This window comes from Siniperca chuatsi, linkage group LG12 (assembly GCF_020085105.1).
Source record: "Siniperca chuatsi isolate FFG_IHB_CAS linkage group LG12, ASM2008510v1, whole genome shotgun sequence".
In the NCBI taxonomy this organism is placed as follows: Eukaryota; Metazoa; Chordata; class Actinopteri; order Centrarchiformes; family Sinipercidae; genus Siniperca; species Siniperca chuatsi.
Window position 1 is genome coordinate 4559369 of NC_058053.1, and position 24723 is coordinate 4584091.

Here is a 24723-nt window from a genome sequence, read left to right on the forward strand (position 1 = left end):
TTCCACGAAAAGGCCAAAACCAACAATGAATTGATCCTAGTAACAAGTATTGTCTCTGTATCCAAAGCCTGATATATCTCTTATTCCTCTGTGCCATAGAGCTCCATTGTTGTTGTTTGCCCTTTTTAAAAATGAGACTGCATAGTTGTGACTCATTTTTAAAGATTTACATCTCCAGTAAGAACAAATGGGCTTGGGACGGAGAGGCACGGACAGGGTAGGGAAGTCAGAAAGTACTGAGAGACAGACAAACACATATTTAGTGTTTGTCTTTTCATGGGATTTGATAGACAATAACATAAATCTAGAATATCGTTAGCCTTCCCCAAGTCACTCTTGTGTTCGAAACACTGTGGGCTTAAATTGATCTCATCACACTTCACTTTCAATATGTCATAAACACCAATTATTAGGGCTGGTTCTTGCTGGACCATTTTCAGCATCGTGCCAATACAATACCCAGGTTTCAGTACCATTACCAAAACAGTACTATTTAGTTTGGAGAATACAAACACCTAAAAAACTTTAAAATTTTTTTCATTTAACAAAATTATCCAAACTTTGCCTAAATAAAATTTAGTCTAAGGTTAGAACAATTTTCTGATTTAAATCAAAACACATTTCAACAAAGAATAAGTAAACAAGCCTAAGAATCGGACCAAGCTATCAGTGCCAACTTTCAGTACTTTTTTACAATTTTATGGTCCGTTTTTGGTCAGTACTGAAAAACTGTCGAGGTTCAATACCACCCTCTGCCACTTTTTGAGGCTCAAATCTCTATGACAGCAACGTAGTCAGGAGTCCATGATATACTACCCACGCCTCCATTAATGATCACAAAAGATCAAACTTCAACCCTGTGTACTTTCTGGCTGGTCAGTCAGGATGCACTCATTTGTTGTATACTATGTACAATATCTAAAGATTTGCTGCAATGAAAAGTGCAACTAGTCATAGATATGACTGATGTTTTCAATACAGCTTAGACTGATTTTTTTATGCTTCATTTAGTAACATCTGTGCATGTGTGGTAGTCTGCGGTTAGCCAAGCCCACACAAGCTCATGACATCATGGATTGCTCTGATGTTTTCTTCTTCTGCTCTCTGCCATGAACCTCTCTCTTGACCTTCATCTTCCTCTATACCCCCAGCCTGTCCTGACTGTACACCTACCCTCTCCTTATTCTCTTTCCTTTCTCTCCTCTGTCTCTCCCTCCTTTTCCTTTCTTCTGTCCCTTGTTCCTCTCTCTCTCCCCTTCTGTCTCTGTTTGCGTGATCCTCTCTCTCTCTCTCTCTCTCTGTCCATAGCTGTATATGGCGTTGAAAAAGAGTGTTCCACGGATGGACTCTCTGGTCTTGGCTAATGGAAGCAGACTTGTCTCTTTGTGTAAATATTTGCACAGAGGGATTATAGATGGTCCCACGCATTCAAGGTGGAGCCCCACTCTGCTCCAGGCCACATTAGGGCAAAGAATGGCGCTGAGCGTAGCTTCAACATAGCATGAGAGGAGATGATGTGACGTGACACAACATAACATAACAGGGTGGTGAGTTTTTGAAGTATGAAGTGTTATATTGATCTCGCTTTCTATTTCTCTCTGTCTTTGTCTTCTCTGAACAGGCACCAAGCAGCGACCTCCCTCTCAAACATGTAGACACCATGGTGAGTTCCAGCTTTGTTTTTACACACATCCAACGTTCACATCAAACACAAAGTACCAGCTTTTTGTACTAGATGATGACTTATCAAATTGTCTCACTGGAACTCAAATTGCAGTCTTAAACAAGACAATCAGGAATTTCTGTGCTGGGAATCAAGCCAGGCTGCTGTACCAAACAGCTGATTCTGTTCCCATTAAACCTTTTTCCTTGACTGTTTTAGGCACATCAGACGCAGAGGGCATCACACTGTGTGATTAGCTGCCGATTTGTGAGCAGGAAGATTTGTGCAGTGCAGTGTTAACGTGATGCAAAGTTTTCTATTTGTGCCTCTTTCGGGGGCAAGGAAGGAAGGTCAAGGTCAGCTACAGAGTGCTAACCAGGTTTTGGAAATTCTTGTCATATAGACATTCTGATTTCACAGAATGATACAAATCCTAACGCCAGACAAGAATGTCAGTATTGGACAGTACTGGCTGATTCTCTGTTCTCCTGTATGAAAGTACAGTACAGTATCACCTCAACCTCCACACCCTTACCTTTCGCTGAATATAGGGCACACAACTTGCAAAGGGGAATTTACTGCTATACATTGGAAAATAAATTCAGTCAAAGTTACTTGACGAGGACACATCCTTGAACATTGTAGTGTCTCTATGCATCACTACCGTGTTGGGTTTTCACCATGGATGTATAGAATGTCAGCTCAGACACCCCAGGTAGTGGTGGGTGATAAGACACAGTAGATGAATTCTATGATGACCCTTAAGCCTTCATATGGTTGTTTAGAAAGTTTGATGGAACTTTAATAAAATAGTTATCATCGCTTCAGAGTAATGACTCCTCCATCCGTGCATGTTAGGTCAACACACACAATGATTAGAGCATACATGTTTGCCTTGGACTCACTAGTCGTCGATGACACAACCTCCTGTGAGTTGTATTTTGTCTGGTAAAGGAAGGATCGAGTAACCAATTTAGAGTTACCACCCAAAGCCAAGTGCCCACTTTCTCCAGAAGGACCAAAATAAACACAAATGCACCAGTGTGCCTCTTTGTGTGTGTGTGTATGTGTGTGTGTGGTTGCTTTTATTGGCAATTACTGTGTTATTCTTCAGTTTTCTCCTACAGTGTAGTACAGAAGAGCACAAGCGTCTCTGCCTCTCTACTAAAGCCACGCAGAAGCTTCGCATCAGACAGCCTTTTGCACGGCTCATGAGTTTTCCCTCTCAGGTCATAATTTGGTCTGCACCTTAACTAAGGGGCAGAGCCTGAAACACACAGGGATTACAAGTGTGTGATTAAATGAGTTTGTGTTTCACGCTGTACTGTATCATCACACGTATGTACAGTATGCAGTCTGTGTGTGAGTGCAGCTGCTGCTGTCTGGTCATGGGCATTTGCTGTGTGATTACACTGTGACGTCTGGGAGATGTCTGGCATCGCCTCGGAGCATCGAAAAGATTGGTCTTATGACTGCATGAGCTTCTCTCGCTTCACTGGATCAGTTTCTACCTTGGTTGGTTTGGTGTTCTTCTGCTTCTTTGCTTTTTTTTTTTTTTTTTAAACTTCCTGATGTAGACATTAACATTTAGACACTGCATTAAATCAGGTTTAAAGGTTAACAAGTTAAGACGTTTCAAGTGCAAATTCTTGTGAGATTGCTCAGTCTTGGGGATTTTTCTTGTATCAGAAAGGTGAAAAAAATTACAGGAAATAGAGGGAAGTTCTGAATGTTTATAATACTTAGTAATACTTAAATATAATACTAACATTATATACTCAACAAAAACAGCATTCAAGTGTATGGTTGTTTGTGAAATCACCTGTGCAAAAGACACAACTGTCTTAATGTCAGAATAAGATTTCACAGTCGAATACACACACATACACACGTTTTACAAAATTACATTTGACCAGACATGACTTAACACACCGCGTGGTGAAGAGCTGTAGTCAGCAGGTTTATGTGTGATGTGTTTGTGTGTACAAACATGCATCAGACCCCACATGTTTGCCAAAAGAGACGGAAAAGGTTAGCAGTTGCAATTTAGATTCGTACACAGATGAGAAAGAGGGAGAGAGGGAGGGAAAAGTTGAATATGAGGGGGAGAGATAACGTGATGGGAGGCTGAGTGGGAGGGGGAGGGTGGCCAATACACAGACACAGAGGGAAAGAAAGAGAGGGAGAACACAGAGCGGACAGAAGGACGAGACAAGGAGCGCTGTGGAGGAGTCTGGTCTGAGCCGGAGCATGCAGCGGCCCACTGCAGGCAACTGCCCAAAATAGAGCTCTTGGTTTTTTTCCCCTTCTTCTTCTGCTCGTCCTGCGCTGTCAGAGAAAAGGGAGAGGTTTCACAGAGGAAACTTCACTGCTGGGCAGAAAGCAGTGAGAGGCAGAGGGAGCTCTCCAGAGATGAACCGAGGAGGGTCTTTGAGAAGGCGGCTCTCCTCTCTGAGGGGGGCCTGGCGATGGAGTACGGGCTACCTTTTCAGGAAGGTAGGATGCAATGGAGGGGCGAATGGATGGATGGATTTAGTCAACACGGGTCCTGTAGCTTGTACTTTTCTCCTTCATCGCTTGTTTTTTTCTTTGTTATGGAATAGTTTCTCTCGTCTCCTTCGCAGACTTTTACCAGCCCCCAACGTCTTTTGGCCTCCCTCCCTTCCTCCCTCGCTCCCTTGCGCTTTCTCAGATGGTTAATTTGAATGGCCTGCTTGTAAAGTCAACCTCCACAGATGGTTTTCATCTGGAAACAGTCTTGCTGGACCCCCCACTCCAGTTCGCACCTCCTCCTCCTCCTCACCCGCTATCTCGCCTCCCCCACTCCTTCCCAACACACGTTCTCAGAGTAGAGAAACAGGTCTTAGGGTGCTGATTGTGTGATCAGGAGCTAATGTCTACAATATTGGTCTGCTTCAGAGCTGCTGCACTGGGAAACTGATTTGAACACAAGAAATATCTGAATTCATGATTTCTGTTGTTACTTGATTGTATCTTGCTTGTTAAGATACTTAAAATCTTGCAGCTGTGATTAGAAAGTGGAGCAACACTTTACTCAAGATTCTTTGAAATGTATTGCTGTACAGCACACTGCATTCATAGAATCACGTTACATGATGATGTCTTTCAGTTTTTCAATGACAAAAACATCAATGTGACCACAGAGAAAGTTATTGTCTTATTACTGACTGTACCTTCATTGCGACGCTTTTATTTACCCAGATGTTTGCACTTTGACTGAAATAATGTGGCTCATAAAATGATCTGCACACCAATTCAGACTAATTTGAAGCAAACACTATGAATTAACTGCCATCTTCTCAGCACAATATAAACCCCATCTCCTCCACACTCTCTCCCGGTCTCTAATTAAGATGTTTGTTTGCATGCTGGTTGAACTGGTGGCACCATGTAATGTGTGTTGGCATTCAACTACCAGCATTTCTCGGACATGTTTGCCTTCCCATTCAAAAATCTGAGGAGGTTTTGATCAAATCACAGTGGTCCAAGAGTACTTTGGGCTTTTCCTGACTTTCACGCACAATAAGTCCTACAGCTCCACTTAAAACAAGCACTCTTAACCCTCTTCATGCTCTGCGTCTGCCTTTGAACCCTCTCTTTTATTCCATTTCTTGCTCATTCATCTCTGTCCTCCTCTGGCGACTCTGCACTTTACAGCCCCTTGGAACATACTGAAACGTTTAGGCCGAAGCACAGGCAGAAAATGGGGGATTTGCTTTGTGTCGCCTCAGCAGGGCCACAGACTCATGTGAATACTTGGGATGTAAGATAACAAAGGAGTGGTGTGTAGAATTTGTTGAAATCAAGTGGATTTGCTGGGAAAGAAAAGAACACAGGCAAACACTGTCATCTGATTTGTTTCTGTCTGTGTTTGTGCCTGTATGTGTATTAATTTTGTCCCTCAATTTTCTGTGAGAAATGGTCAAACTGTAGGAATGTTTGCCCCCTTTTTACCAATCACTGCAATCTAAAATAAGACAAAGTCAAGTAAAAGTCAGTCATCAACTTCCTTATACCTACAGTGGGTCTGACTTTGTTGGTGGGGCTATAGCACAATCTAGCCCCACTCTAGCATTGCCATGTTCTGGGGAAACAAATTAATAAATAAATTTGTCTCCCTGTTGCCCCTCCAAGACAGCAGATTTATCAACACGTGTCCTGCTGCCTTCAGATAGCTGCAGGGGTTTCATGAACTGAAGACCCATAGACTCAATTAAGAAGGAAAAAAAGCTACAGAAGCGCATTCAACTTCCTTGCTAGGTAGCTGGCTAGCACTAGCACTGCAAACTAATTTCTAGTGTCGCAATTTTTTACAGCTGACTTATATTTTTGACATATTACTTGCAATGTATTGCAAATCTTTTGCAGTTTGTTTTGGGAAAAGCTGCTGCACATTTAGTCATTGTGGGCTGCAATAACACAGCACAGGAACTTTATTCACACACAGGCCCACTCACATGATTGACTACACACCATATATACAGGATGTTGTCTCCGTTTGTTTTAAATGTGTACACTGACAGTCAGGTGTTAGGAGAGCAGAGCAGGCTGAAACTCATCCAGTGAGGCGAGTGGGGCTCTTGACACCGGTGGTCACCCAGCCAGTCTGATCTAATGGATGGTGATGGATAACAACCCCCTCCTGTCTACATGTGACCCAAACACCACAGGGGAGTGAACCAGTCCACATGGCCTTTGACCTCTTCCTTGAGCTGGTTTGGGGGGGGGGAGGCATAGCGCAGCCAAACACAGTCAATCACCTTCAGCTACACTTCCTCTGCTTTGCTTTGTGAGGGTGCCATGTGACACCATCCTCCCACGGTCCTGCACAGCATCATATAAAAGAGTCTGTCACAAGTGCGTATGAACACTTTGTGTATAGTGTGTAAAATGTGGCCTTAAATGTAAAGCGAGGCAATAATCAGAATTTGTCTCTCTATGGATTTGGGGGGATTGATACAATTTCAAACTAAATGCAACTACCTCTTATACTGTATTACATCACAGCACTGGAGCAAGTTGGTTCATACATGAGTTTTACCTTGTTCAGGCTCATTTCAGCCATACTGAGTACTGCTTTGCTGAAGCTATCCCGCTCACTGAAATGAAACATGTCAGCATAACATCAAACAGTTAGCTATTACTATTCAGATTCAACAACATTTACAAGACTGAACTTGCGGCACCATCAGAAAACAGCTTGGTACTTGGACTGCCTTACTTTATAAACAAGATCAATAGCAATTAAATCTACAGTCAGTGGAACAATTGGTAATATTATGGACCTGATGATACTATATAGAAGTCTTGATGTAACATAAAACCAATAAAGAACTGTTAGAAATGGTGGTGAACAATATTAAATGAATGATGCTGAGGTGGTTTCAAACAAGCTCTGTTGTTGGACACGTAGTAAATGTGTCTGTATGTATGTATATTTTTGAAAGCACTGTTAGTATGAACGTTATATGCACAGGCCAGTGATAACGCTCCGGTGTTTTTCTTTGTGTTTTGCAGGGCTCGACAAAATCTTCAAAGAGCATGGAGTCACGGCGCAGACCATCGAGGTAGGAACTCTCCTCTCCTCTCCTCTCCTCTCCTCTCCTCTCCTCTCCTCTCCTCTCCTCTCCTCTCTCCTCCTCTCCTCCTCTCCTCCTCCTCTCCTCCTCTCCTCCTCTCCTCTCCTCTCTCTCCTCCTCCTCTCCTCTCCTCTCTCTCCTCTCTCTCTCCTCTCCTCCTCCTCCTCTCCTCTCCTCTCTCTCCTCTCCTCTCCTCTCCTCTCCTCTCTCCTCTCCTCTCTCTCCTCTCTCTCCTCCTCTCTCTCTCCTCCTCTCTCTCTCCTCTCTCCTCTCCTCTCTCCTCTCTCTCCTCCTCTCCTCCTCTCTCTCTCTCCTCTCCTCTCCTCTCCTCTCTCTCCTCTCCTCTCTCCTCTCTCCTCTCCTCTCTCTCTCCTCCTCTCTCTCCTCTCTCCTCCTCCTCCTCTCCTCTCCTCTCTCTCTCCTCTCCTCTCCTCTCTCTCTCCTCTCTCTCTCCTCTCTCTCTCCTCTCCTCTCCTCTCCTCTCCTCTCCTCTCTCCTCCTCTCCTCCTCTCTCTCCTCTCCTCTCTCTCTCCTCTCCTCTCCTCTCTCTCTCCTCTCCTCTCCTCTCCTCCTCTCTCTCTCTCTCTCTCTCTCTCCTCTCTCCTCCTCTCTCTCTCCTCTCTCTCTCCTCTCTCTCCCTCTCCTCTCCTCTCCTCTCCTCTCCTCTCTCCTCTCCTCCTCTCTCCTCCTCTCTCCTCTCTCTCTCTCTCCTCCTCTCTCTCTCCTCTCCTCTCCTCTCCTCTCTCTCCTCTCCTCTCTCCTCTCCTCTCTCCTCTCCTCCTCTCTCTCCTCTCCTCTCCTCTCCTCTCCTCTCCTCTCCTCTCCTCTCCTCTCTCCCCTCCTCCTCCTCTCCTCTCCTCTCCCTCTCCTCTCCCCTCTCCTCTCTCTCTCCTCTCCTCTCCTCTCCTCCTCCTCCTCTCTCTCTCCTCCCTCCTCCTCTCCTCTCTCTCCTCTCCTCTCCTCTCCTCTCCTCTCCTCTCCTCTCCTCACTGTTTCCCATAAAAGGCTTCATTCGTCTTACTGGACTGTATTTGTTGAATTATTTTAAGCACTTGTTTTCTCCAAAGAGACAGAATGATAATGAAGGACATTAAATAAATAAAGCACAACCGTATCCATCCTCTATCACATTCAGCTTGAGTTATGAAGCATTTGAAATGAAAAGTTTAGATGTAACATGATATTTGCTGATTTTACCAGGGGAATCAGTGAAGCAACATGCCCTGCCATTGAACTGGACTTCACACTGTTTTGTTGGACAAAAAGATATTTGGTGTCAACCCCTCTCACCTCGGTCCTTAGGGAGTCACACATGTTGTCAGTTGTGTAATTAACTGTAAAACTTGACACCACAACAGTTCATGCTGAAGTGCTGTGCTCAGCTTGAGTGACAGTTTGATTCCCTCACAGCAAATTAAAGAGTTGATACAGAGTTATAAAAACAGTTCAACATCTGATAGGTGAGTTGGCAATTGTTTGCAAATGTGCATCGCACTTTAAATATTATTTATTTTAAACATTGCAAGAGCAATCAGACTTGCTGCTTATAAAGAGCTTAGAAACTACTTACAGGTCGGATTTTTACATCTCACTTCCAAAATACATCTTTGAACTAATAAACACTGTTAGTTGAAAGGTCACATTAAGACATAGCCACGTCTCCAAACTGAACCTGAAGTTAGAGCTGCTTTTTACATATTAATGCCTTCAAGTTGGTACCTTGTTCTTGGGTATGACTAGTAATATTCAGACAGATCTTTATTAAAAAATATTTACTCTGTTATCGGACGTATCATACATATTGTGTTTGGCGAGATAGATGTTTTAAAGCTGCATTTTAGATTTTTCTGGGCACTTGGGGGAAGCGGAGCAAGCTGTAAAAACAACACTGACATTTTATCACCTTATGAAGTTTTTATGGCAAACATTTGAGTTAAAAAATGCCTCTTTTCTGGCTATGTAAGTCGAATATTCACTCTCCTTTTAGCTCTATTTCGGTCTCCAGACACTCCACTCACTCTTAAGCTAGAGTCAGCTAGTCACTAACTTTGCCTGTGTCCCGCACAGTGCTGGGCAGGAAGTGTGTCTGTTTGTCAGAGCTTTTTCTTTTTTGCCCTGCTGCTGTTGGAAACAAGGTAAATGAGAGTGGAGTTTGTTGGCCCGAAAACCAAAACAATGAGCTAAAAACATCTGAAATGTTGTGTGGGTTCTCAGAGTTGGGTGATAATTTTCTACAATTTTACTCTTTATAAAATTATTCACAGAGACCGAACAAATCCCACCATGAGCAAGCATTTGGCGACAGTGGCAAGGAAAAACTTGGACAGAACCAGACTCAATGGTTAGGTTTTGAGAGAGGTAGAGAGAGAGAGGTTTGTAGAGAGAGAGAGATTAAGAGAGAGGTTTTGGGGGTGGGGGCTAATAGTAGAATTGTAATTGTGGTGTTAATATTAAAAAATAAATAATAATAGGAATGACAGCTATAGGAAAAATAATGTCAGTATTAGTAACAGAGCCAATAACAACAACTGTAGTAGCAGTTGTCGAGCAGGAACACAGGGGCAGCAGGTGGCCCACAACCACAGATCCAGACTCTGCAGCTCCGGAGGCAGAACTACCTGCTGAAAGCGACAGAAATGCAATCCCTTTCACGTTGTCATCCACTGTTAATACAAAAACAATGATTAGTGCAGATTTAAGTATAAATATGCTGTTAATCACAAATAAATAACATGGTGTTTGTGCAGGAAAAACAAGTATTTGATCTTATGTTTGCTTGATAAACTGTACTGATAAAGATGATCAATTCAATCCAAGTTTAAGTTTAATCAATACTGATTATTGACCCTTGTGATTGTGAGAAACTGTAGGTATTCACCATCAGGAAGTGTGACATGTCTGATCGCAAGCAGGGATCCAGGACGGCTCTCAGTATTGTAAATAGAAGCGACAGAAGTCCTGGTTGTTCACTTTTATTACTAAGTCTAATGTCTCAGGTTTCCTGATAAAACATTCCTAGTTCACAGTTGGTGTTTGGCCAGATGCACAAATAAAATCACTGCAGCACTGAAATTGAGCGTGAGGAGATTATGCTTCATTCGTCAAACGCGATATGCAGAAAAAGAGCAATCGCTTCATCTCTTCAGCTGATGAGAAGCAGGTTGGCACTCGGCCAGTCAGCGCTTGCTGGTTGTTCTGGAATAGGACCAAACCACAGGTCTATATTGGCCCTGACTGCACCCAGAGGCGAAAGACATACAGTACATATGCAGAGACAGAGGGAAATGGAAAGAGTAAGACAGAGAGAGAAACAGATGCATACAAATAAACAAAGTTTTGGCAAATTATGACCATAAAAAGACAAAATCTTCAGATACATTTCAAAGTAAGATGTTTATCGCGACACATGAGTGAGAACATATGTGACATATCAGTTTCTCCTCTATCGCTAGTGATGAATCATGTCCAGTAAGCACGTTTTGAGTGGGTCCAGATGTACAGTACAGAGCAGGTTACAGTATTTGTGTGTTAAACTTGGAGAGTTCTTCTCTCCCAGACATATGAGCAATTTCCTCAGGGATTACTCACAGCTGACAAATGTGGGAAATATGCTGCAGTCTGGCGTCCAGGGTCCAGACACCTCTCACTTAACCTCTTCATCTCACTGTCCACGTAGAGAACGTAGACATTGAAATGGTTCTAAAAAGACAATATCAGCTTGGGCACTTAAAGGAATAGTTCAGTTACAGAAAGCTGTTGAAATTAAAGCAATAGTTTGGGAAATATGCCTATTCACTTACTTGCCAAGATTAAATGAGAAGGTCGATGCCACCCACATACAGTATCTGTCCAGTAAATATACGGTGACAGGCGGCAGCTGGTTAGCTTAGCATAAAGACAAAGATAACAAAATCCGCCTACCAGCACCTCTAAAGCTCACTAATTAACATGTTATATGTTTGTTTAATCTGTACAAAAACTGAAATGTAAAAACTAAAAGTTGCAGATTTACAGGGGGTTATGTGCAGGACTATTTCTTGGTGCTGGTAGGTGCCAAGTAGGAGCCAGGCTAGCTGTTTCCCCTGTTCCCAGTCTTTATGTATTTCCCAAAATGTGAAACTAAACCAAAAAATATATTTCTCCAAAGCAACATTGATGACGCAAATCAAGGAGCTAATGAGATAAGTATTGGACTTTCGGACTCTTAATGAAATCATTAGATTATGCTGCACTAGCTGTTGGGAGACATTTGATAGACATTTTATGTTTCTTTTGGAGCAACGTCTGCTCTGTCATTTCCTGTTTCTTGTAAGAAGCCCGAGACGAACTTTTGACATAGCGGTGAATGAATAGTAAGTGACAGATTTTTTTTGGAAGGACAGTTTCTTTCTTCCTTCTCATCCATGCCTCCTTTCCCTCCTTTCCCTCCTTCAACACTTTGGCCTGGTTTGACTCCAGACAAACAAGAATTCAAATAACATCTCAGCTAACATCTACCCAAACACTTCTCCCCATAAATGACCATCATATTTAGTTTGGTCTGTGAGGTGCACACACACTGTAATCCTTGGTGTGCTGCGATATTTTCATAATCTGGCGTGTTTATCTGCTTGATCAGTTTTTCCTCGCTCTGTTTCCCTCTTAGACAGCCAAAGTCTAACAACACAACATGTGTTTAACACAGAGCTTACATTTTGGAGGCAATCTTGAACCCCTCTGGGATTAAATGATGTCATTGTGCATATGGTATTTATGTGGTGTGTTGTCTTTTCCATATTAGGATATTTGTTTCTTGTAGTCTTGAAGAAGAGTGTTGTGTTGTGTGTTTAACTGAAACTGAAATGCACTTTTCTGCATTAAGGACGTTCGTGACTTTGAGTGTTACAAGGTTTACAGATTAAGTAAGCAGTCACCTTTTTTATGCTTTGGCTCCAAATTAGTGACTCTTTGGATATGGAATGATCGGGGTTAAAGTACAGACTGTCATAATGTGATGTGTCTTGTGAAACAGCTCTGTGAAAGAAATTGAGTGTGTCTGTATTAAATCACTGGAATGAATCATGCGACAGTGACATCATCAATATTTCCACTATTTACTTGGGATGATTTAAAAAGTAATTTACAAAACAACACTAAAGAAAATGTTAATATATAGTACAGTCATGTTATTGCCTAACTCACAAACTGTGACTGCTACAGAGAGGAGCATCCATAACCGATGAATTAGCTCTTTTTACCTATATGAAGGCGTAAGGTATGGTCCGGGGTAGGAGATCTTCTCCTTGTGGAGGACGTGATGGATAGAAACTTCCAAATTGAATAAAAACAGAGAAAGCAATGAACACAATAACTTTAGGCCTTTTGACACTCTTGTCCTGGGTATGTTATGGTTAAAGTGATCACACACTAGCTTCCTTGATAAACACAAGCATGTGTGTGTAAATCACATGTGCTGCATTACTTCTGGGTATTAAATTCCTAGCTATCTTTTGCAGTCCACCACCGTTTTGTTTTTGCGCAGTGGTGCCATTGAGATGAAAATTTGCTCAGTGCAATATGAATCGTCACAATAACCCACACTGTAAATGCTTGTCTATTTCTCTGACAGGAGTGTGAGTCTGCTGCAGGCCCTGGAGGAGAGCTACGAGCTGGACCTGATCTACATCACCGAGAGAATCATCTCTGTCTCCTTCCCCAGCAGCGTGGAGGAGCAGAGCTACGCTGCCAACCTGCGGGAGGTCGCCTCCATGCTGCGCTCCAAACACGGCCACAACTACCTGGTACAGTTTCCTGCGTACATCTGGAGGATTCTGGCAGGAATATAGCAATTAACTTTCAGAATAAATGAAGCAAATAGTGTAACTTAAGGCAGGAACATGAAGTCATGGGGTGCCCAGATAAGCTGATCATCAGCTGATCTCTACTACACATCTAACCATGCATTCACACAACAGAGTGGTTATGTAACATCTGTATCTGTATACAGCTCACCAAACTCACCACCCAAAACCCAAAACAGCCTTCACCTATGTGTTATTTGATTTAAGCCATTGCAGCTGCTAGTTGATGCTGTTAACTACTTTGTTTCTTACAGAACTTTAAGAGCGGAAAACTTTCCTGCAGTTTTAGGGGGTTCTTTGAATCTCAGTACCTATATATGTATGTGTGTAAAATCAGAATCACAATTTATTGCCAAGTAGGTTTTCACATAGAAAGAATTTGCTTTGGTATTTTGGTGGATAACAATAAACATAGTAAGAGAAAATGAAAAAGATTTTAAAAAACAATGTCATTTATATAAATAGTGAATAGGACGTTGTCCAAAATGGATCCCTGTGGCACACCCTTAGTAAACTGCAGGAAAGGATAACCTTTGAAAAAAAAAGAATTATCAACAGTCTTAAATTATATATATAATAACATTTCCTCTTCTCTGTCAATATACAATGTAATGCCAAAAAATTGGGATAATGGTGTTTATTTTGACTTCTTCCTTAGCTCTTCAACCTCAGTGAGAAGCGTTACGACATCAGCCAACTTAATCCAAAGGTAAACCTGCCAGCTTGATTCCTCTTCTCTCTCCTCCCCCGTATTGTATGACCATCGATCTGACTGAAAATCTCTCTCCTCTCTCAGGTGTTGGACTTTGGCTGGCCTGACCACCATGCTCCAGCCCTGGACAAAATCTGCAGCATTTGCAAGGCCATGGACACCTGGCTGAGTGCGGACAGCCACAACGTGGTGGTCATACACAACAAGGTGACACTAAAAGACGAGAGCATGCTGTGAGAATGGGACACGTATCTCTAGACAGTAGGGGGTGCTCTCAGGCTCTTCTCAGGACCTCCGCTTCCTCTGAGGCTGCAGCAGTTTTTTGTGTATTTGTGTCTGCAATGACATTCTGTGAAACAGTGACATTCAGAGTGGGAGAGTGTTTGTGTGTGAGAGTGTGTGTGCTTGTGTGCTTGTTTGGGTTGGGTTGTGCTAGACAAGGGTTAGGAAAATACAAATTAGGGGGGTAAGGCACGCCACTCATCATAGCTACTTAGGTTTATTTACCCTTTTACTCTTAACAATACCATAAAAACTGAATTGACCAATATTTTCCTGTTGTTGCCTAAACTTACTTGCATCACATTATACTCTTGTGGCAAACCACGCTCATTTGGCTCCTAAGTATGCTGAAACAAACCATAAAAAGTACATCCAAATACAACTACTAGGCCGAGGTCCCAAATGTAATACCTAATCATTTTCACGTTAACCCCACTGTGTTTCTGATTGTGTTTTGCAACATAAGAATTAACCAATGGATCCTAAAGCTCCGTGCCTCATTCCAAGAAGTTCCCACGGGGAGGTTACAAACAAGTCGGCTGCCATAACAACTGGTGTTATTTTACTGCCAGTTGAGTAACGCTGGTGATGAGTGTGTGGGCTTGGAAGTTGTGGTGGTCACTAAGGAAGCAGGCCGTGTTGGGTTTCCACATATGAACAAATCATTTCCATTGGGCTCCACGCTGTTTAAGTAGCCATGATATTTATAATGTGGAACACACTTACCCTCCACAGTTGTCCTTGTTTTAATGATGGATAGATGTGTAAAATGAATGCAATCCTGGTTTGTTGCCAGTAATTTTTTTTTACTATATAAAAAACAGGTATAGTCACATATATAATTGAAATTGTTATGATCGAAATTGATATTACTATTTTAAGCACATCTTTAAAGGGGCACACCACCAGTTTCACATTTTAAAGTCTTGCGGTGTACTATTTAGCCTGTAAAAACAGTGTTGAAATGTCTTGTGTGGTTCTTAAGGAGGTCTCTAAAGTCTAAAGAAATAACCCTGATGATGTAATCTCAAACTTGGGCTTGGAGACTTTACATCTATAACAGAAAGCCTGAGTTACAAACTGTGTGAATGAAGTTTGAAAGATGTGGGCATTGGCTAGACAGCAAGGGCTTAACAAAAAGCTATCAAGTTGCATTATGGGAAATATGAGATCTACATTGATTTTGACCTTTTATATAATCTCAAGTCTCTAATGAATTTCTGCCAAACTTTATGGATGTGAAATATACCTCTTCAACTGCATCAGACTGTTCAACAGCATCCAACTTTAGTAACATTAATTTAGTTGATTTATAGTGTCAGTGTTTCAAAAAAAATCTTTCGACCTATTTTGGAGTGATTGCAGGTTGTAATTTAGAGTTTTGGTGGTGAGGCTACCCTTTGGTTTTGGTTTTGGATCTTGATCTTTTGCATCTTTAGCAAAACAACACCAGAATTAAACTAAAAAAAATTTTGTAGGACACCAAGAATCATGACCTGGAAGATAAAAGCTGTAGGTGACTCTTGCATGACTGATGTCTTTTCAGGGCAACCGGGGCAGAACTGGAGTGGTGGTGGCAGCCTACATGCATTACAGCAACATATCTGCCAGGTAGGTCTGTAATCTGAACTATACCTGCAGAGGGTTACGTTGCAGCACACTTTGAGACAGAGGAAGGAAAGTCAGACAGAAAAGGAGAGAGAGGGAGAAAGATGAATCTGTCATTTTCTGGTAATAGAAAAATAGACAGGGGGTGGCATGAGGAGGAGACATTAGAGGAAAAACTAGATAAACCAGCATTGTTCATCACAAGACTGAAGCCCACATCTGAAGAACAGACAGAGATGTGATGAACAGAAGAAGGAGGGGTGGAACATGAGACTGGAGAACAACAATTTTATTTGGAGAAATTCAAGGAAAAGTGTTTGATACAATAATTATGAGCAGAAAGCAATGAGTTAGCTTAAATAGTCTCTGGATCATGAGACTCAGAAAGTGCCCACTTTTTCTGTATTTTTTATTGGATTTGTTTTCAAAAACCATTCTGTTACAAAAACCAAGGAAATGTAAACTGTTAAACAATCAGAGGAGCGCATGACTCCCTGTTGTTTCTGAAAGAACACTGATTGGCCAGGAAAAAAACTGACACGCTCTCTTCCCTGTGAAAGTATTAGATTTCTCTATAATCTCATTAGCCCACAAGTCAATTATAGTAAAGCAAAACTTTGAAAACTCAAGTAGCAGCAAAATGCCAGAACACTGTGACACTTGCCATATGGGAATATAGATTTTAAGTAAAATATTGCTTTAAGATGTTTTACTCTGTGCTATGTAATGGAGGTTATGCATAATTAGCTGTCAGATATAAACACTGAGACCACTTTAGTCTGCAAAATATTTAGATATGTACTGTATACACTTGGCTCACATTGCATGACACGAATGTTATTATTTTATTTTATTACTTTTGTGATGTCTGACATTAGGAATGCAGGAGGGTTTTGCATGAAATGTGCAGGTGCATTAAAGTCATGGTGCGTAGACTTTTCAGATGTCTAACATGGTATGACCAAGCTTACTGTGATTGTTTTTCCTTTTTCTTCTGATGATTAACAAGCTACATACAAATGACAAGGCTGCACACATACACCGTATTATACACTTGAAATACTTTACGTATACATTACATACATATATACTGGAGTGGAAATAAAAGTGCTTCAAAAGTAAATTAACCACATGTACTGACCAAACTTTTTCGTTGCGGTGCAGTGCTGACCAGGCTCTGGACAGGTTTGCCATGAAGCGCTTCTATGAAGACAAAGTGCTTCCTGTGGGCCAGCCGTCTCAGAAAAGGTCAGTTGTCCCTCACTTGTTTTTTATAGTATGAGTTTGACCCCAAAGTGAACTGTCTCACAAAGAAATCTTTGTCTTTCTATGAACTGAAAACATTTAAAGCAGCACTAATTGATTCAATGGCCTCCTAGGGCCAACAGAATACAAGCTGTATACACAATATTGAGATATTATCACCTTATAATGTTAATAGGTCTAACAAAAATTAGCAACATTAATTTGCTGAGTGATCTACTATGTTCACCAGCAAGTCGCAAACTTTGCTTGTCTGTTGTTTGGTGCTCGGCAGGTAGCATGGAGTGGGTTTATCAGAGCTTTTTTTTTTTTTTTTTACTGAAAACAGCTGCCTGCTGTAGCTGGAATCAGTGTTGATGAAAGGAGTTTGTGGGCCAGAAAACCAAAACAATGATTAAAAAAAGCTAAAAGGTTCTGAAGAGCTGATGGGGCATGCATAGTTGGGTGGTAATTTTCTGTGTTTTTGTCAATACCTGCAACCTCCTCCACATTACGCATAGCCATTTGATCCATTGTTAATATAAAAAATATTGATAAGTGCAGCTTTAAAGTATTTAGTTGATTGACTTTATAATAAAAACAAGGTGCAAGGTTGGCTCATTCAGCACTGCTGACAAACTGAAAACATCAATGCCAAAGATTGTGTCTCCTTGTTGTGATGAACACAAGATTATACCATCATCCCTTTGTTGTAAAACATTAAGAATCATGATACAATTTGACAGAAGGGGACCTAGCAGCATGTTCATGTCTTCCTTTTCTCTATCTCTGCCTTGCTCAGGTATGTGGAGTACTTCAGCGGCTTGCTCTCCGGACACATCAAGATCAACAACAAACCCCTGTTCCTTCATCATGTCATCATGCACGGCATCCCCAACTTTGAGTCTAAGGGAGGTGAGTGTCATGCACAGATATGCACTCACACATAAGCATTTTCACACACATTTATAACAACTTTTAAAAAATTGTGTTCCAGGTTGTCGTCCTTTTCTCAAAATCTACCAGGCCATGCAGCCCGTGTACACATCTGGAATCTAGTAAGTCTTAAAATATACTCACACTCAAATGCTTTTACAAGATTCCAGGGATAGCAAGCTCGTAATGGCTCAATAATAAAGACTCTGATTTTCCTTTATAGCCTGTCCCTTAACTCCCCTGCCCCCCAATATACACATACATCATACCTCTTGCCAGTTTACTCTCAGTGCTTGCCTCACAGTATTGTATTTAGCTAGCCACCCCAGCTGCAAGCTCTTGTTTTCCTACTTTAGATCTTTTCTAGTGTTATTTGTCACTGGAGAGCCAATGAAACAGGCAGACAGGCATCTGTGTGGACGCCTGCAGAGTTTTCTGCCAGAGGACCCTGCTGGTTCCCAGGGCCAGACAGGAAATAATGGATTCTATGACTTTCTGTTGTTGTTTTGGGAAGGCGGGAGGTTAGAGGAGAGGATAGGAGGGGGAAGCTGCACTGCCCTCAGATGAGTGAGGCAGGCATACAGACTACATTCACACCACATTTGACACTATTACAGTTTAAATTTAACACAGACACACATTAGTGTATCTGGGTGAACAGTAAAAATCTGCTTCCTATTTAAAAAAACATGCGTGCAAAAGTCAGATCATGCAGTTTCCACACCTAAAAGTGCAACATGTACACTTAACTCATATTTTAAACATAACTAAATAAATAAATAAATAAATTATTAGATTTAAAATTTGTCACCCATTGCAGCTTGGCTAAGGCAGCATTAGCATGCAAGATGAGACTCAACAATGGAAAGAACACAGTATGGCTGACTTGGTTGGTACCTGGGGAATTGAGTAAAAAGTTAAAGGCACCAAGTATCTGTAATGTTTCAAACCAAGTCTTTTAAACAAAAATGTTAGTTCATGAACAACTATAAAATTCTTCAGTGTAAACGCAACCATGGAGTGGTGCTTAAAGCTGCATTAATTCATTTTCTGGGCAGATGGGGACAGCGCAGCAAGCTGTAAATACAGCATTTACATATTATCACCTTTTAAAGTTGTTATGGCTAAGGTGTTAGCAAAGAAATGCTAATTTATCCATCAAACAGACAGAGTAACATTAGCATTAATTTGGAGTCGTGTTTCTGTTCTCTCTCCTTTTAGCTCTGTTTTGGTCTCCACCAACTTCTGAGGGAAATATCTGGCTATTTAGTTGCTAAATGCTCCACCATGTTCACCAACATGTCACTAACTTAGGTAGCATACAGTTGGATTATCAGAGATTTTTTTTCTGAAAACAACTGTCTGCTGCAGCTAGAAAATGAGGTTAATGACAGTTTCTGGGCCAGAAAACCAAAACAGTGAGCTGAAAGATGCTAAAATGCTCAATAGAGCTGAGGGGAGTTGGGTGATAATTCTCTGTGGATTTGTTACTAAGAGCAACACCTTTTACATTACTCAAAGTGATTTGATCCATTGCTCCTATAATAATATTTATTAGTGCAGCTTTAAACTCCTTGATCCTTATCTTCTGCCTGTATTTTCTCATTTTTTGCCTTTCCCCCTCATTTAACTAGAGCTGTTATGAAGTGTTAAGTTACTACTGTAAATAGTAAAGCCTGCTGGTGTTGAACTGTGAATTCTACTACATATGTATGTCCATTCTTACAGTAGTGTCAATACTATAAACACATTTACAGCATACACATTAACTAAGTGTGAAATAATCAGAGCACATATTGTTCCCAACTGTCAACCCCTTAAAGCCCCAAATCACATTCCTCCCCACTTTCTCTCACATGATCTCTGTTAGCACTCTCCACCTTTTGATCCTACTCTACCAGTTAGACAATCATGTAGACACTAATACCTAAAATTAGCCCAGCACTGCACCGCAGTTATGCTCTGTGATGGCCACTGTTAAAGCAAAAAAGGGATCCTTAGTAGACGACGGTGTAGTCCCTCATTTGTCCAGGAGTGTTCTATCGTAGAAAAGGTTTCAGTCGTAGTCATCTGGACACTGTTTTCAGAATCAAGACGTTTCTGCTCCCATCCGGAAGTCATTCTCAATTGTGGGAATTGAGAATGACTTCCGGATGGGAGCCGAAACGTCTTGATTCTGAAAACAGTGTCCAGATGACTACGACTGAAACCTTTTCTACCTTAGTAGACGACGTAGATCATGTGCGCATGGTTATAGCCAGACAAGCAACATCAAAAAGAAAACGCAAACTGATGCAATGAAATGATGTTGGATTGTACTGTGATCATTTTCACAGCAGTAATGATGAAGGCAGGCTTGTTATCTAACATGTCTTTTTCTTTCGCAGTAATGTTCAGGGTGACAGCCAGACCAGCATCTGTATTACCATTGAACCTGGTCTTCTTCTGAAAGGGGACATTCTGGTAAGAATGGCACAGACACACTACTGTAGCCAGAGCCTGATGAAAAATACAGCAAATGACTGAGATCTTAGTAGAGTGTCTTACTGTTTTTATCACATTCTGTGAATTTCAACTAGGAAACAAGAAACTGGAAACACTGCGAGAGAACCTTTTTTTCTTATATCACTGGGTTAACTCCTAAGCGTGAAGCCAATAACAGAGAAAGTTTATTGTCTTACTTTTTCCAATGTGTTACCTCTGCCAGAAAGAAAGAAAAATAAATTGATGTTAAATGAGGATTATCATTTAATGCCAATGAAAACAGCTGCAGAAATGTAAAGAGGATGCACTGATTTGTATTGTTTATTAGTAAAGAGGGAATCCTGTGGGTTTTTCCAATCTGACGTTGGGTGTATGTACTGAATGTGCTGCAACAGTTTATAGTATCCTTTCACAGAAGAAATAGAGCCATAAAAACCTAGGGGAAGACAGTTGGACTGAGTCCTATACCTCAGTTTATAGGCCCTCATTAGCACACAATATTTGCTGGAAACTATGATGTCAAAATGGCAGTGGTATTTCCTTTCCAACAGCGTTTGGGATACACGGGGTGCTATTTTAACATGACATAATCATTTAAAAGTAAGTTGTGTCAGATAGATGTTTTTCCATTATTTTTCATATTTTGGGGATTTTTATAAAATCATTCCATTCGTTCCAGTTGCACTTTTAAAATGAAGAAAGATCCTCAGTAAAGTAGCACCTGCGAGTACATCTGGCTTATTTTTCATTTAGTTCAAGCAGAAGAACTGCACACATCAGCAAAGTTTCTGCTTCTGCTGTCATTCGGGCCATGATATTATCTATGAGATGTCCTCAGGGCTCATAATTTCAGCGTGGGGAATTTCAAAGAAGCACTTACTGTATGCTTGAAGCTGCTCCATTTTGGGCCCTCAGAGCTGAGGTCATATCTCATCTTTTATTTAAGACGCACTAATGGATTCTGTTGAATGCCCCATCTGACTGAGTCATGGCTGCTGATGCTCATTATTATTCAGACAACACAGAGAATGTAAGCTGTGGCCATATGGCCAAATGGGAAAGACATTAATCAGCATGTAGTGCGCGCTCCTGCATTTAAAACTCTACTGGTATGTTTCTGCAGTGGAATTGGGTGGTGGATTATATGACTGCCAAAAAATGACTAATTACTGAATGGTTAGATGAAAGAAAGATTGTCACAGGAATTCTTCAGCTTTTGGCTATTTTCTTCTCTCATTGGCCAGTGTTAGTCATTTTAATTCCAAGTTCAGTTTCACGTTAGCAAAAAGTCAGGAACTTTAAGGGAATAGCTCAACATTTTGGGAATTGTGCTTATTTGCTTTCTTGCTGAGAGTTAGATGAGAAGATCGATACCACTCTCATGTCTGTACTGTAAATATGAAACTACAGCCAGGACAGTTAACTTAGCCTAGCATAAATACTCGAAACATCGGAAAACAGCTAGCCTGCCTCTGACCAAAGTTAACAAACGTGCTTACCAGCACCTCTAAAGCTCTCTGATTAACACATTATATCTTGTTTGTTTAATCAGTACAAAAAACTAAATGTGAAAATTATTATTATTATGAGGGGTTATGTGCTGGACTATTTCTTGGCTGGGTGCAGTGACTTCCTGTCATTTTTACATTGCAGCTTATATTACAAATGAGATATGACGTGTTGATTAGTGAGCTTTGGAGGTACTGATAAGTGGATTTTTTTTACCTTTGGACAAAGCCAGGCTAGCTGTTTCCCCCTGTTTCCAGTGTTTGTGCTAAGCTAACTGGCTGCTGGTTGTAGCTTCAAATGCAGCATACAGAGACGAGAGTGGCACCAATCTTCTCTTGGCAAGAAAGCAAATGAGTCTATTTCCCAAAATGTCAAACTATTCCTTTAATATTAAAGATGATTTATTTACACACGAGGGGGGAAAGGGCTTTGGTTAGTTTTAAGCTTGTGCGTGAAACTTGAAAATGTGTCAGGGCTCTAAAGGCAACATGTAAGCTTAAAATTAATGTTTTCTTCCTTCTATTTTTTGCTCTCAAACTTGGCTCACCAGCATTGTTCTCCTAATGAACCAGACAACTCAGTGGGGATTTGCCATATCCTAGAAAGCTGCAATAGGCCACTGGATGTTCTACTTTGCCTTCCTCCTGTCCTCAGTCCTTTATGTGCTTGTGTAGATTTGAGAACCTTATATGTTTTGTTCTTATTTGGCCCCACAAGTAGAAAATATGTTTGTGGAACGCAAGTCAGTCCCACCTTCCTCAAAATCATATCCAGATTTAGTTTTTAGCTGCTGTTGAGTCCCTGCAATTGTATTTTTTTTTTTAAATGATGATCAAATCTATATAATTATGTCAAAAGAAACCATTAAAAACTTGGAAATGTTCACTGTCACAGCAGGATGTCTTTCAGTTTGTCAGTTTATTTATTCTTTACAGCCACAGTTTGTGAGCTGCAAGTTGTTCGGGTTGAGGGTAAATGTTCCTCCAGTACCAGTAAATGTGAGGTCCTTGTAAAACACTAACAGGTCCATGCTGCCCATCAGGCAACAGCAGCAGGGAGAGAGAAGACTTTCCTGTGTGGGGTTTTAGTGTTGCTCTTAAAGCTGAGAAACAGCTTGGATAATAATGCTTGTTGAGAGGCCATACAACACAGGGGATATATATATATATATATATATATATATATATATATATATATATATATATATATATATATATATATATATATATGTATATATTTTAAAAAGCCTAAAAAATTCCTTTTCTAGCTCTGAACCAGTGTAAAGAAAGAACTAGCACTGAATCAAGCTGGCATGTCTCTGGCTGAACCCATATTCAGCTCAGCTATAGAAGTGATTTGATTTTGCAGTTTATTTTTGCTGAAAACCTTTTTTTCTTATCAGAATTGACACATTGTATAAATAAGCCACATCCTGGAATGGTTGTTTATTTGATATTCAGTGTACCTGTGGAGCTAAAAAGGAATCTGTCCAACTGCAATCCCTATTAAACTGACCTGCTGAGTTCTGTTGGCACTGCTTGCTACATTGCTGCTGCTATACAGTTTTGTTTGAATTTCTTCTGATGGTTTTCACCCTCCAGCTCAAGTGCTACCACAAGCGCTACCGTAGCCCGTGCCGAGACGTGATATTCCGGGTGCAGTTTCACACCTGCGCTGTTCACGACCTGGGGATTGTCTTTGGGAAAGATGAGCTTGACGAAACATTCAAAGGTAAGAAATTTGGGATAAAATCCTCAGAATGTCCACAATGACTGTCCTTATAATCTGTGTGCAAACAATCATTTTTTTGATACAGTGAGTAGCTAATGAGTTGAAATATCACCCCATTGTTAATACTGTATTCAATGCCTTTTAATCTGTTTTCTTGCTAAGTATTTTCTGCTGTAATGACCCAGTAATGATTGATGATGTACAATTAATAGTTTCATCATTTTGCTGTAAACAGAAGACTCAAGACTTTTTTATTTCCTGCCTGCAGATGACAGGTTTCCAGAATATGGAAAAGTGGAGTTTATTTTCTCCTTTGGACCAGAGAAAATGCATGGTAAGAATCAATGTGGCCTGTTTTATTGGCATACATAGTTTCCACACATTGTATTTCACCTTCATACTTATTTTTAGGGCATTTTTGCCTTTAATTGACTGTATATAGTAGAGATGCAGACAGGAATAGTGGGGAAGAGAGAGGGAGATGACATGCAACAACCCGGCTGGATTTGAACCAGGCAGGCCAACGTGATGCCCCGCACTTTGAGATTTCTAATTTTTGTTGCAAAAGTTTATTATTTATTTAATGAACAAAAACACTCAAAACTCTCCCTCAAATCTATTATAAATCAAATAAAGGGAATAAAATGAAAGGAAAATAATTAGATCACTGAAAGTTAATCTCATGGAAATTAGGCCTCACTGACAGGAGAACATTACAGACTATTCTTTATTCATTTTGTGAATCTGTTTCTTTCGTTCTTATGATTTGAAGACATTCATGTTTTCTGCCCGGTCTCTTTGTACTTCTGGTCAAGGTGTGGACCACCTGGAAAACGGGCCGAGCGTCTCGGTTGACTACAACACACAAGATCCTCTGATCCGCTGGGACTCCTATGAAAACTTCAATCAGAATTGTGAGGACACCACAGACGGTAAGTGCAGTTGGATTATAGATTGTATTGTGCATGAAACTCTACAGATTCTGTCCTGCATAATTCACTGAGTAAAGCTTGGCACACACACTGCCAGAGTTGAGTCCAAACATATAAAGATGTATAGCAGTGTTAGATGCAGTTTTACATGCAGTAAAACCTTAGTAAGTCATCTTTCACTTGT

At 40.8% G+C, this 24723-nt stretch overlaps 1 protein-coding gene across 33 annotated transcripts in view; it reads left to right on the forward strand.

The window, feature by feature from the left end:
* tns1b (tensin 1b) overlaps positions 1-24723 on the forward strand; it is a 164869-nt gene that overhangs the window by 103718 nt on the left and 36428 nt on the right. For 23 of the 33 annotated variants that reach the window (XR_006380254.1, XM_044217965.1, XM_044217993.1 and 20 more), the window contains 13 exons: positions 1622-1663; positions 7202-7251; positions 12872-13043; positions 13762-13812; positions 13900-14022; positions 15644-15708; positions 16870-16953; positions 17750-17862; positions 17945-18005; positions 20271-20346; positions 23478-23607; positions 23876-23941; positions 24417-24539. Coding sequence is in view for 32 of the 33 variants with exons in the window: in XM_044217965.1 (XP_044073900.1) it covers positions 1622-1663; positions 7202-7251; positions 12872-13043; positions 13762-13812; positions 13900-14022; positions 15644-15708; positions 16870-16953; positions 17750-17862; positions 17945-18005; positions 20271-20346; positions 23478-23607; positions 23876-23941; positions 24417-24539 (1156 nt within the window). In the remaining variant the exon portion in view is untranslated. Of the gene's footprint in view, positions 1-1621; positions 1664-3848; positions 4160-7201; positions 7252-12871; positions 13044-13761; positions 13813-13899; positions 14023-15643; positions 15709-16869; positions 16954-17749; positions 17863-17944; positions 18006-20270; positions 20347-23477; positions 23608-23875; positions 23942-24416; positions 24540-24723 lie in introns of those variants that run through there. The other 10 variants (XM_044217968.1, XM_044217969.1, XM_044217967.1 and 7 more) reach the window with 3 other exon arrangements.